General features: G+C 38.0%; 3 protein-coding genes across 3 annotated transcripts; 2 read left to right on the top strand and 1 right to left on the bottom strand.

Annotated features, from left to right (window-relative positions):
* The first annotated feature begins 323 nt into the window (after positions 1-323).
* On the top strand, positions 324-1,852 carry LOC129375361 (uncharacterized). Its single transcript, XM_055054393.1, has 3 exons — positions 324-652; positions 750-873; positions 1,125-1,852. The coding sequence occupies exons 1-3, from the start codon at positions 442-444 to the stop codon at positions 1,429-1,431; spliced, it is 642 nt and encodes a 213-aa protein (XP_054910368.1). The 5' UTR covers positions 324-441; the 3' UTR covers positions 1,432-1,852.
* A 1,205-nt stretch (positions 1,853-3,057) lies between these two features.
* Positions 3,058-4,781, bottom strand: LOC129375233 (uncharacterized). The gene is made up of 3 exons (XM_055054164.1): positions 4,660-4,781; positions 4,216-4,289; positions 3,058-3,941 (listed from the first exon to the last, which is right to left on the bottom strand). The coding sequence occupies exons 1-3, from the start codon at positions 4,779-4,781 to the stop codon at positions 3,058-3,060; spliced, it is 1,080 nt and encodes a 359-aa protein (XP_054910139.1).
* Positions 4,782-5,609: 828 nt separating this feature from the next.
* On the top strand, positions 5,610-12,682 carry laptm4a (lysosomal protein transmembrane 4 alpha). Its single transcript, XM_055054408.1, has 7 exons — positions 5,610-5,850; positions 7,346-7,466; positions 8,356-8,432; positions 9,231-9,353; positions 10,554-10,649; positions 10,841-10,939; positions 11,757-12,682. Exons 1-7 carry the CDS (start codon positions 5,680-5,682, stop codon positions 11,829-11,831), a joined length of 762 nt encoding a protein of 253 aa, XP_054910383.1. The 5' UTR covers positions 5,610-5,679; the 3' UTR covers positions 11,832-12,682.
* Positions 12,683-12,888: the final 206 nt, after the last annotated feature.

Here is a 12,888-nt window from a genome sequence, read left to right as displayed (position 1 = left end):
GCAGCTGGCCACTGGTACTAATCTTTTAGACATTTGTTATGAATTTGGACCTTATAAATAAAATAAATTTAATTTGCAATACTTCACAGCGTTTTCCATCAAATAATTTAACAGGACATTTTCATTTTAATCTTTATTATTCAGAAGATCATTGTTCATCAAGCTTAATATAAAGTTATTCGTCCTTATAAAGTTGTAGGTTCTCCACCCAGGACTGACCCACATGAGTCTGGCATAAGAACAACAAATCCCACAATGCACTTCAGCAGGAAAAGGAGGAGTTTTACTACGTTTCCCATAACATTACACACGGATGCCCCGGCGCCATTGCGATAGTACGAAGAACCAGTAATCAGCATTCCACAACGTTTCTTTCCAACCGCTAATAAAAATCAAGAAGAAGAAGCATTCCACTACATTGACCGCACGAAGAGAACCACGATGGTGGTGTACTGTTGGGTCAAAGGGTGTAAAAGCAGAGGCGACAAAAAAGTGCAGAGGAGTTTTCACTACATCCCCAAAGTCAGGACAACAGAAGGGGAGCAAACTTTGCGACTCAGCATCGAGCGTCGACGAGTGTGGCTCGCTAATATCCGGAGGAAAGAGCAACCGTCCAGGACATCACGGATCTGCTCCGATCACTTTATTAGCGGTGAGGACATTTTAAAAAAAAGTTTCTGAAAATACCCATATTGTCTATGCTGTCAGTCAGTATTCACCTGGTTGCTGTGAATAACTGCACATTGTAGGCAGACCTGCAGACTTGTACGACAGATCCAACCCAGATTGGGCCCCTACATTGAAGCTGACCAAAGAAGCAACGCCTGAGGAAACTGAACTCAGAAGGAGACTCTCTGAAGCCAATTTGAAAAGGTACATGATTTGCTTTTGCACTCAGATTGTGCAGTAATGGTAATTTGATTCACAATATATGGGAAAAAGTTTTTGTTCTGTGATTGTTATTATTTATACATAATTTATAAAATGTATAATACAAGGAAATACCCCCAAAATAAATCCAGATCACAATGTCATGATTGTAATGTATTTAAAATATCCATATAAATGTATTGTTATTGTGCCTTAATATGATCATTATTCCAGTTTCCTTCTTATTACGACAGATATCAAAGAGCGAAGTACCGATCTCACAGAAAGAAGAAGATCAATGCAGCCACTGCCTTGCTGGATCATCACTATGCGCAGGGAGCAAATTTCACTACATCACCACTTTCTGGTTCTGCTTCGAAGCTTCCCAGTCCTACCTCAGATGTTCATTTTGTCAAAACATGGATAGTCATTCCACATGAACGAATAGTAGCTTCCAATGATGATTGTATAAGGGGAGAGGTACTGAAGACAAGGGTTGAAACAATTAATCAGAGTGATGATGATGATGATGACTCGATTATTGAAGTAATCATCGACTAATTTTAGTCCAGTTAAAAATTTAAACAAATTTTTAACTGGATAATACAGACTCTGAAAACGCTATTTTCTGAAAAACAACAGTCGGAGTGGATACTGAGCTAAAACTGTACAAAAACATCTATTTATTTTTCATATAAGTTGAAAAACCTTCACCTGTAAATATGTACTACCTAGAACTTAATATAAAATCCCCTTCGTGTTTTGCATTATTCCATTTTTTGGTTAATACAAAGAATTGTCAGCAGATTAGCCTTAAACTGAATGGCTAAGTCAAGCAGACTGGGCAGAGCTTTTCACATGTTGACGTTAAAAGTATTTTTGTAGCTAAAAATGCATCCTTTGCAACTGATAATCACATGTACACTAATAGAATGGTATGTTATTGCATATTAGGCAATAAATGCTTATTTCCTTTTTTAAAAATAAATGTCATAAATTTGTTTATTTTCATTGTTTATATATTTTTAAAGTTACATGAACTACCAGACCCATAGGGCTCACTGCATTTTCACATTTTCAATATTGAATGTTTGTAACCTTTCTCAATCTTAACTTTACAAGAGGTCAGATGATCCAAAACTGACCTCTTATTATTACACTGTCAAGTAATAAAAAGCTTTCACATGCTTTTATTTAAGGAAGACGGAAGCCGACTGATGCTTCTCTGGAGATAAGATGTGGGAACATAATCATACCAGGGAGCAGTTTTGGGGAGATAGGGGACTTACTTCACATAGAGAATATCATTAATACCATACAATGGTGTGTCAACAAAATCCCAACAGTTGGTTCATAAAGAGGACATATTTATTTATTCTCTCAAATAGACACTCTAATACATGATCAATTAAAATGAACTCTTTTAAAGTGAGTTTTCCCTGAACATTGTGATGCCCAGTTCACACTACACGAATGTCGGGCCCGATTTTGCCCTTACGACAATCTTAGAACGTTCTGAGTTCTAAGATCTTAGAACATTCTGAATTCTAAGATCTTAGAACATTCTGAGTTCTAAGAACGTTCTGAGTTCTAAGATCTTAGAACGTTCTGAGTTCTAAGATGGTCGCTTCCGACAATCGTAACCGATCATCCTGTAGTGTGTGGTGTGTTACGACTGATCGGGTCCAGTCGATGGAACGTGTTTAATCATCTTGGCTCATTCATCGCAATGTCTGTGGTGTTCCCCCAACTTTTTAAAAGTTTTTTTATGAACGATAATAGTCCTTTTTCACGGCAACCAGAAGCTGTATCTGAAAGGGCAGCGGCACTTCCTGTTTTTTTTAAATCAATGTATGGTGTACAATTATAAAATATGAAATAGTTATGGATTTTTTGTTTTTACTAGATATTGTAAATTGTACTTGATTTGTTTTCCTTTCAATTCAACTTAATACAAAAAGAAAGTCAAGTGTGCTGCTACAGTGTGTTTTAATTGAATATTTTTTGCAAAATGTCTAGACATTTAACTTTTTACTTGGCATTACAACAATTAACATACATAAATAATTTAGTCTGCAACACAAAGTGGACCTTGATAATTTACCAAAACACAACAGTTGTGCCAGATTTGATTGACAGTTCCTATTAAAGTAAGAGGCACCGGGGAATCCCAGATGTGGTTGCACTTTACTCTAGCGATTGCTCGCTCTGCAATGATCCGCAGCCGAGCAATGGTCTGGGTCTCCAGACCATTGCTCCTTCCTTGCTGAACTGACCGGGATGCCTAAATGGTGGAATGATGAGTTTGGCTCCAACTTCATGAAGGAGGTCTTGAATGAGGAAGCCTTTATCTGCCATGACTTCATCTCCCAGCTCAAGCAGAGGAAGGATTCCACTGACCTTCGTTATTTCTTTGTCGGAGATGCAGCCTGTGTACAACGCTGAAATAAATGTCACCAACCCACAGGGAGCAACTCCAATCAGCCCTTTCAGAGTGGTGTGGTTCTTGTAGGCAGAGAACGTTTCAGACTGCAAGGTGAGGGATGATGGCATTTCCAGAGCAACTTCTGTGCAGTTCAAGATGACACGGACATTTGGAGAGAACTTCAAAAATTTCTGAGGCATACTGGCTTTTACCTTCTCACGTCTAATCCACAGGTTGATGGAAGAGAACACAATGAACAGGTAGTTGGCCCAGGTGATGGTCACTCGGCTGACAGTAGCTATGCTGACTTGAAACATGTCAGCAATGAGCTGCTCCTTGATGCCCACTGCTGCCCTGAATGAGAACATCAGGAACTCATCAATCAGAGGCATGCAGCGGGCAGGGCTGGCTTCAGCACATGCTTCCTCTCCAAGTTTCTGTCCTCTGGTCCAGTACACCAGGCGTGATGCAGAGGGTGCAATGGACTCCCAGAAGATCCGGAACACACATTCAGATGGAAATTTGGTGTAGAACCGGATCTGTTCATCAGAGGCACAGTAGAGGCTAAAAAGTGTGGCAGACAAATCCACTTTTTGAAGTCTGTCCTCCAATTCCTTGATATAATCCAGCGCTTCATAGAGTGCACCTGTAAAATGACAAAATAAAATAGCAAAATATACGGTTAGCAATAAGTTTTAATGATATATTTGAAACATTACTTCTGTGAAGATCAATACATGTTGTGAGTCGGAGCATAGATGTATACAGCCATTGACTTAATCTCTCCACAAAATACATAACCACATAATGTCATAATTTCATTATTATGTGATAATAATAATAATATTATTATTATTATTATAGCAACAGTTATATTTTACTGAAATTATCTTACATGGAAAATATATACTTTCTTTTACCTGCGGGTGGCTGTGCCGTGTAGTCATGGTCCGCAGTATCATCTTCAGTCTGGCTAGCTTTCTGAGAGGACAAACTGCCGTTTCTTCGCCCTCTCGAAAGCAGACTCTCTCAATGCCGGTTCAGTGAAGTTATTCCAGGCAAACAGGGAAGGAACAGCTCCACTTTTAAGGCGGCTGGTGGTGGATCCGCTAACAAAATCCTCCGGTGTGAAGTGGCGGCTACATACGAAAGTGCTCCCCGTCTTTATGCAAAAGTCCGGACCTTCATCTCTTCGGATCGCCTGGATCCACTGCCTCCGTTAGTCCGGGTCCGTCGAGAACCCATGATATGAAAGATAAGGCCCACATGAACAACCAGGGATTGAACAAAAACAACTGCGCCGAGACTGAGCCATTTTCCTAGCCTTTTAATGCTAACGCTATAGCCACCGGAAGTTATCCAACCCCACATCCGCCTCGGGCCCGCGCATGCGTACTGCCGACCCGGCCAGACGCATGCGCACTGCCGTCCCGGCCCGGGGCGGGGCGGGGGTATAGCACAGAGGACATGTGGTTGAGAAGCGCATTCCAATCTTTGGTTGAAATGGCGCATTTGATTGTATTCTGCAGTCATAATACAATTTTAAACAATACAATAAGTTTTAATTAAAGGAGCTGGAGCAGGCTACGTTAAGCTTTCGCGGTCAATTGGGGGGGGGGAAAGGACAACTACCATCTGATTTTCTAATAACGAATATGTACGAAATGCTTTCTTCTACTTTAAACTGCTCTGATGTTTTAGTCATTCCGTTATATGCATATATTCTACAACAACATAAACACAGCGAATAATTATAAAATTATACGTAAACGGTTAATTAAACGACCAAACCGAAAACATTAAAAACAGTATTTTTTATGAAAAAAAGAAAGAAAAAAAAACTCACCTCCATGTTGCTATGCAACAAATAATATCCTTGCTCACGATGTCTCCAGTTCTTAATCCAAAGCTTTGATTTTTGGTTACGTCTTTTTTGGGTTAACATAAGTCCGCAAACTAAAGTTACCACTTCAACGTCGTTGTCCATGTTTGTTTGTTTACTCTAAATTCAGGTGTTGCAGCGCAGAATTTTAATTTGAAGAGATTTCGTATCTGGAATTAGAATGTCTTCGAGTGAAACCTCACACTCTTACTTTTCTAAAATCGTGTAGTGTGAACTGGGCTTAAATATTACACTTGTGAAATTGATCCAGCCTCCGTTGTACCATTGGTGGTGTTTATGTTTTAAATTTTGACATAAAATTCCACTACACTTTGCATTGTATTATTTAAATTGTTATTGAGGTTTAAAAATTGAAAACATTGACGGGGGAACGTGGACTGACGTGACGACAGATGGTTTGTTTTTAATCTACCTTGTGCGCAGCCGCAGATTGTCGGGGGGAAGTGGTGGGCGTTTCTCCGCGGTCGTTAGCTGTCTGTTGATGCTGAGAAGATTTTTCCAACGTTTCCTGCCAACTCTCCAGATGTTTCTCCCTACACTCGTGGAGGACATGCATCACTTCAAGCCAACCCGAGATAGACTGTACACCACCCGGTGCTGTGGATGTTGCCATGTTCGGACCGGGACCATCATCCTGGGAACATGGTATATGGTGCGTAAGATGGTTCTCGATAACGGTCAATACGCCAGCGTTAGCCTGCGTCGTTCGCCTGTTAAGTTTACATAATTAAGGGGTTACATTAACCTTGCAGTTTATTTAAGATTACTGCTCAGTTCTGATTAGATTTTGGCTGTTCGTGTGTATTTAAATTATTTGCAGCCTCAGCATTCGACCGTGAAAAGCCTGTTTTATGTCGAAGTGACGCTAACGGGTTGCTAATGTTAGCTATAGCTAGCTAACTTATTTGGCGTTTCTCGTGGCTGGTCAAGTATAACATTAGATGTAAAATTCAATAACTTTTTTTATTTATTTATTTTTTTTTACAACAAATGCTGTCCGTGCATGGTTGTTGGAAGTATTTGTGTGAGATCTAAAAGTGTCAAACTTGTGACATTGGACTTAATTAGCCGATATTCCGCTAACTTCTGCATGACGACCGTCAGATAATAAGATAAGAATCAACAAAAGCACAAAATGTAATGGAAAATATTAGCATTTTCAAATACTGGAAAAATCGGAATTTTCCAGTTTGTGTATTTTTCTATATGTCCTTCAACCTTTAGTTCGTATATTCATTTATTTATTCATATGTTTATCTATTTTTCAGTACTGTTGTCATTTTGCCTTCGTTCTTTTACTTCTATAATTTGTCCTTTCAAATTTACTTTCAGACCTGCCTTGGTTTGTTACAGAAGCCAAGCTGGTGCTTATATTTATATTTATATGTTGCCATAGAGCTTGTGCTGCCTGGGGTGTACAGTTAGCAGTTTCTTTGCTTTTAAGATGAATCCCAAGATTTGTTTTATTTATTCCCTATTAATTGTTCTGAAAGCCTTATACGGTGCTTGATCTGCTTGTGAAGTTTGTGTAGTTTGTCATTTCACTTAGCTAAGATATCATAATCTGCAATATTATGTCAATGGAACAAACATGTTTTTGTTCTTCCAGTTAACAGATTACAACTGAATTCAGTTTACTCATCCTGTTATCTGCAGATGTCTGGGGGTGGGAGCCAAGTTCAAACCTCTATACAAACTCTCATGTTTCGGGGAGGTTGTGCAGTTACCAGAACTTTAGCTGGTATTTTTTTACTTTGCCTCAACTGTTGTATGCCGACATAGATATGTTGATGTTCAGTGGATTAACCGCTATCAGCAGGTTGTTCAGTTTTAGTTCCAGGAGCTGCTGTGATTAAAAAAATAGTTTCTTAAATATTCCCCCAGTACTCTAGAACCTCCTTCTTATTTAAAGTGCCAGTCAAGCATTACTTTTATATTGGATTAAATTCACATCTCATCATTAAAAAAAACATAAACCCTTTTTCCTTTTGTCCAGTCTCACATGTGTCTTATTTCTTAGTGTTCTCTGTTTTTTTTAAGTTCCTGTTTTTTCTTCACTCTATCTACAGCTTTGAAAGCAAATTCAGATTAATTCCAAGTTCATTTAAATTCAACTCATTCATTATTCCCTGCTTACCTGTATTCAGGTGGTCAACCTGTTGATGGGAATCCTGCTGACCGTGGCTGTGACGCACCCAGAGAACGTACCAACTATTGACCTGCAGTATGAGGTCATTGACCATTACTTTGCTTCCGACAGGATGTCCGGTAAGTAAAGTTATAATAATTTGATATCTTTTCTGTGTGCAAACTGGTGGATTTGAATTGGAATTTGTTGACTATATATTTCTGCATTTAAGTTAGAATTATTTTTATGTAAGTGCATTTAGACATGTTTTAAATCAGAGCTATTTAAATAAGCTGAATTAATTAAATGAAGTATGAGTAGTAATTTGATAGTAATCTTGTTAGGACCTGGAAAAGAATGGACTTTGATGTGAAACCTTGTACTGAAGCTGCTTATATAAGCACCATTGAGATCACTGTCTGGAATTTTCCAAAAATACTCAATGTTCTCTAACCCTGCCAAGTAAACTTTGAATTTAAAACCGATTTAAAGTCTTTATTTTTTTTGCTTGGCAATTATAGTATAACACTTTGAAATACTAAGCCTATTTATTCAGTAGTTCCAAGTTATCAGCTCCAGTAGACAGTGCTTTTTGTCCCCAAAAGCTGCAAGAAGTGTCAGATGGGGTCATACTGATGCACAGATTGTTTTATCTGAGCTACAGAATAACAAAGAGTTGATACAGACTGCATTACTGCAGCAGCTCTGGCACGAGCCACCCCGGTGCAAGAGTTAACAAAGTGAGAGGATAAGTGATGAGAGAAAAGAGGATATGAAAGGTAGACCATTTAATTATCTTAGACAGTGTCTTTCATATTTACTGACTCTGCTGAAAGAGATCGACTTAATGTTCCCCAGAGCAACTCTATTACAGCTGAGTGAGTTGGCTGTCTTATTGAGTATGCAAATCCCAACTGCCTCTTTAAAGCACAGGCAAATATACATTTAATCTCGACTCTCGGCCTCTACCATGCATTAGGGCTGTACTTTGACCGGAATTCACCGATTGTATCTCTTGCTCTATTGTAGAAAATGCCTGTGTTGGTTTTGCCATCTCTCTGCTGATGCTCACTATCAGTGCCATGATGGTGTATGGAGCAATCACTGTAAGTCGTGGCAGAATTAACAATATTTTAAAAGATTTGTCTTTGTTTTCTGTGAAAATGTATAATCCGTGGAAGGAATTCAGCTTCATTTTTTTTCTGTGAAAGTTAGCACAAATGAAGTTTTTATAAACGGTTATTGAAAGGAATTGTGATGTATCAGGTTTGTTCCACACCATGCTGTGTTTTCACTGCGTGTCGTGTTTACCTCACAGGCCTGCCTGATGGCAACAAGGAGGACAGGTTTGGTAGCTTTGTCACATGAACCTTCATTAAACTGTTAGATTTGTGTGCACAGTTAAAGTACGACTCCTGTCTGTGAACAGGAGGCATGCGGATTGTCCAAAAGTCGTACTTTAGCTGCGCTATGATAACTTTCCAATAAAGTGTTGTAGAAACCCTTCTGGTATTGTGTGGCAGGTGTCTCCAGATTGGAGAAGAACTTTTAGGAATATAATGTTAGTTCAAATAAAGTAGGTCCCATCCTAAGTGTTTTTTTTTAATTATCTTGAAGTAAAATCCAAACTGCTTAGTTACTAAAGGAAGGACCACCTTGCTTATTTTAATTTGATGTCTTCTAGCATCATATGAATCCAATTAATACTTCTTTAGAAAAAACTCAAAACCAAGAGACCTAGGAATAGAGTTAAAGTTTGTTAATTTTAATAATTTCTAGAATTTTTATTTAATGATGTCTAGAGGTTGGATAAAATTAAGCATTCTGGTCCGTCCAAATTCTATAAAGATGTGTCCAAGTTATTGTCTAATCTTCTATTTTCCAACTGTGCCCACCTTCTTCAGCATCGTGATGGATGGCTCATCCCATTTTTCTGCTACCAGCTGTTTGACTTTGCTCTGAGCTGCCTGGTGGCCATCAGTTCTCTCACTTACCTGCCCAGGATTCGGGACTACCTGGAGCAACTGGTCAGTCCCAACAGTTCACTGTCGGGTTCCACCTGTAGTCATCTTATGTTTACTTTCACTCATTAGATTTTTATGATTTTGCTGTTGGACTGTTTGACTCATTCAGCATTTCCTGCTTTAGCCACACAGCATGTTTCACTCATTAGTAAACAGGAAGTCAATATTATTGTGCAGCGCTCACAGTTGATCACTTGTATTTCCATGAAAAAATGCATGACTTGTATGAGAGAAATTGTTTTTCTTATTTGTGGAAACTTTTTCAAATGTTCAGATGTTATAGCTGGAGTTTTCAGTGTGTTTTATTAGGATTACATAAAACAGCTTGGCACAAAGTCATGCATATCTTAAAGGATAAAGAAATATAGTTTTGAAATAATTTGTTACACATAAAAAGTTAAATAATCTTTCATGCATTTATCTTAAGACCCATCTGTAGCCTGAAAGTTATATTCCTTTCAATAGCGCAGCTATAGCTCAGTTAGACTGGATGGAGAACATTTATGAACATCAATTTTAAAGTCTTGCCAAGACTTTGACATTCTAAGACATAAATTTTGGATCTAAACTTGAAGTACCTACATCTGGTCATCGAGAGCTTTGGTCTTCACCGAACACCTGCATTTATACTGAGATATTAAATGACTTCTGAGGGAAAATTATTCCACCAGATTGTATTTGGGGGTATTAAGGTAAGTAGGGTAAAAAACAAATTTATGCTACACTTCAACATTTGAGTCTAACATTACAAAATGTAAAAAAAAAAAAAACTTCACGGTCTCAAGATTTTTACAAGACCCTGTGGATGATGATTTAATAAATCAGGCAATTTTGCATTAATATTGTTAACAGATAGACAAGTATGAGTTGCTAGCTGCACCTAGCAACTGTTTTTAATTGAAAGCAGTTTATGTAATCAGGCCTGGAAGTCATTAAAAACAGAATTATTTAAATGACCTGAGGAATCTTAGCTTCCATGCACAGAAACTGTGCTCCTATAAAGGAACACACTGTTGAGGAATATTTATGATTCTGCAACATTACACCAACAGACAGATGATCGTAAATTATTAGCTTTGTATTTATTCAATTTGTCTGCAAATAAGTACCACCCACCTGTCACAACAGAAGTTTCTGTCTTTACTGTGCAAATTAAATTCATACTGCACAACTTCACAAAACTGTCTTTTTTCTGCTCCTCAGCCGGATTTCCCATACAAGGATTATCTTCTGTCTCTGAACTCAAGCTGTCTCCTCCTCTTTGTGCTCGTCTTCTTCGCCTTCCTGATCATTCTCAAGGTAAAGCAGTCAGCCTGCTGCTTGTCAAGATTTAATCCAGGTTATGCTCTTCAGTATATCATACAATCAATCAGCATGTCCGCGAGTGTTATCTGGCTGTTGAAGTGAATAGGTTTTAGATAGTTGTATTTACAAGCATTAAAAACTGCTAATGTACATGTGTAAGTGCAGCTCTTTGTAATGGCTTCCAGGCTTACTTGATCAACTGTGTGTGGAACTGCTACAAGTACATCAACAACAGGAACATGCCAGAGATTGCTGTGTACCCGGCTTTTGAGACCCCTCCACAGGTATGTGTGAGTTGCAGTCAATATTTACGGACACTAATTTGTTGATATGATGGCATCCTGGTACGAGGTTTCATAGATGTAATGTCGAAGTCGAACCAGCAGGTGGCTCACGAAGCACATTCAGGAAGTTTGTCATGTTAAAAAAGTTTGGATTGTCACAAATGGTGCTTTTGAAAGGCTCCTCTGACTGTCAATGTTCATATTAATTCAAAATAATTTAAATTTTCATGTTGATGGTGTTAATGGCAGCTACATAGATCCTCAGGTTTTGGAAAAAGCAAATGTGTTTATACTTTTCTACACTTAAAGACTATAAAAGCACCAGTTAGTTTTGGGAAGTTCATATTTACAAATGTATGTATGAATGCATTTGTTAAACTCTCTAAATATATGGAAAGAATTTTTTTGTTGTTGTTTTTCATTTCCAAATATGTGAAATTCCCCACATTTGAAGGTAAATAAAAGCAACAATTTTCAGTTTTTATGCATTACAAAGGCAGTCATGTTTTTGCCTGAAATTATAATGACATTTGGAAAGTTATTATTTGTTAATAATGGTTCAGAAGCCAGATGCACATTCGAGCTGAAGAGACATTCATGTCTTTTTGTTTTTTGTTTTACTTTAGCTTAAAATGTTAAAAGTTGGATGTTTTTATTGTATTTTCTTGAATCCAGATTATTTGATTGTTCATGTTTAGCTACTACATTTAGAAAGTTATTCAGCTTTTCTGGAGTAGACATTAATATTTTTTGAATAGTTACTGTTTTTAGTGGAGACTTAATGAATCTAACAACTTCCTTTGCTTTTCCTGTACAGTACATTCTGCCCACCTATGAAATGGCAATGAAGATGCCAGAGAAAGATCCTCCTCCCCCTTACATGCCAGCCTAGACACCAGCCGTGTAACCAGGACACGCACATGCACACCCAGCCATCATATGCATTCCTACATGCCCCCCATCTAACCCATTTCTGAACACCATGAAGTCCTTATCCCCCCTCTGAACCCTCTGTGTCTGTGTGAGTCCTTTAAAAATGTTCTGTTCAATCTCTCCACTGTATTTCTTTTAGTGTTTATAGAGCATCCTGGAGATGTGATGGGGGGAAAAAATGTGGGAAAATTAAAATGTATGTGATAGTGAATGGATGAATGTAGTGTTTGAAAAAAGCATTGGAAGGAACCCCCTCTACCCTTTCTACCCTCAGCCCTTTTTTAAGTCTTAGTGAAAGGGATATGTGAAAAAAAAATGCTTAAAATTTGCTCATCAATCCAGCACCATTTTATTGATAGATCAATATATGAACTACTAAAGAATTGTTAAACTATGACAATCTGCTTCTTAGGCTCTTATTGTTAAGTTGTAATGCAGTTTTCTGCCGTTTAAGACCTAGCATATTCCACCTCTGTTCTGATTTGAGTCTGTAGCACTTTTTTATGTCTGTATTTATTTAGCTTTGCAGTAGTATGGTTCACAGCTTCATCACCGCTTTGCTGCAGTGGCGTTTGAGCAAAGCTGCTCAGTTTTTTGGTTTTTTTTCAGCTGGAACTGAAGGTGAGAAGAACACCAATCGTTTTTTTCTCTCCCTCTTTCTCGCCTGATGTGTGGAGATTAACGGCTAGTCTTGTGAACATTAGTTGTTGCATGCTTATCAACGCAATCCTCCAGTTGCTTTATTGGTAATGATTTAAATCCCTGTGAAAAAAACAGTTGACTTAAATAAATGTGTCAGAACAATGTGAAGATCTTTTGACTTTTCTTTCCTTCATTTATAACCCAAAGCCTCAACTTTCTTAGCTCAGCCTTTTCTAGTTTTGTTTTATGCCTTAAATTCATCTCTTAAACTGGCATGTAACAATCTTCTGTTTAATCTGATCTTGCACATACACTCCTCAAATCTGGTTTTTAAGGAAAACTGGCCAGTTGAGACATAAAAAGTGGTAGAAGAT

Source organism: Poeciliopsis prolifica, unplaced genomic scaffold (assembly GCF_027474105.1).
Source record: "Poeciliopsis prolifica strain line A6 unplaced genomic scaffold, Auburn_PproV2 SCAFFOLD039, whole genome shotgun sequence".
Classification (NCBI taxonomy): Eukaryota; Metazoa; Chordata; class Actinopteri; order Cyprinodontiformes; family Poeciliidae; genus Poeciliopsis; species Poeciliopsis prolifica.
This window is presented reverse-complemented; position numbering and strand designations above follow the sequence as displayed.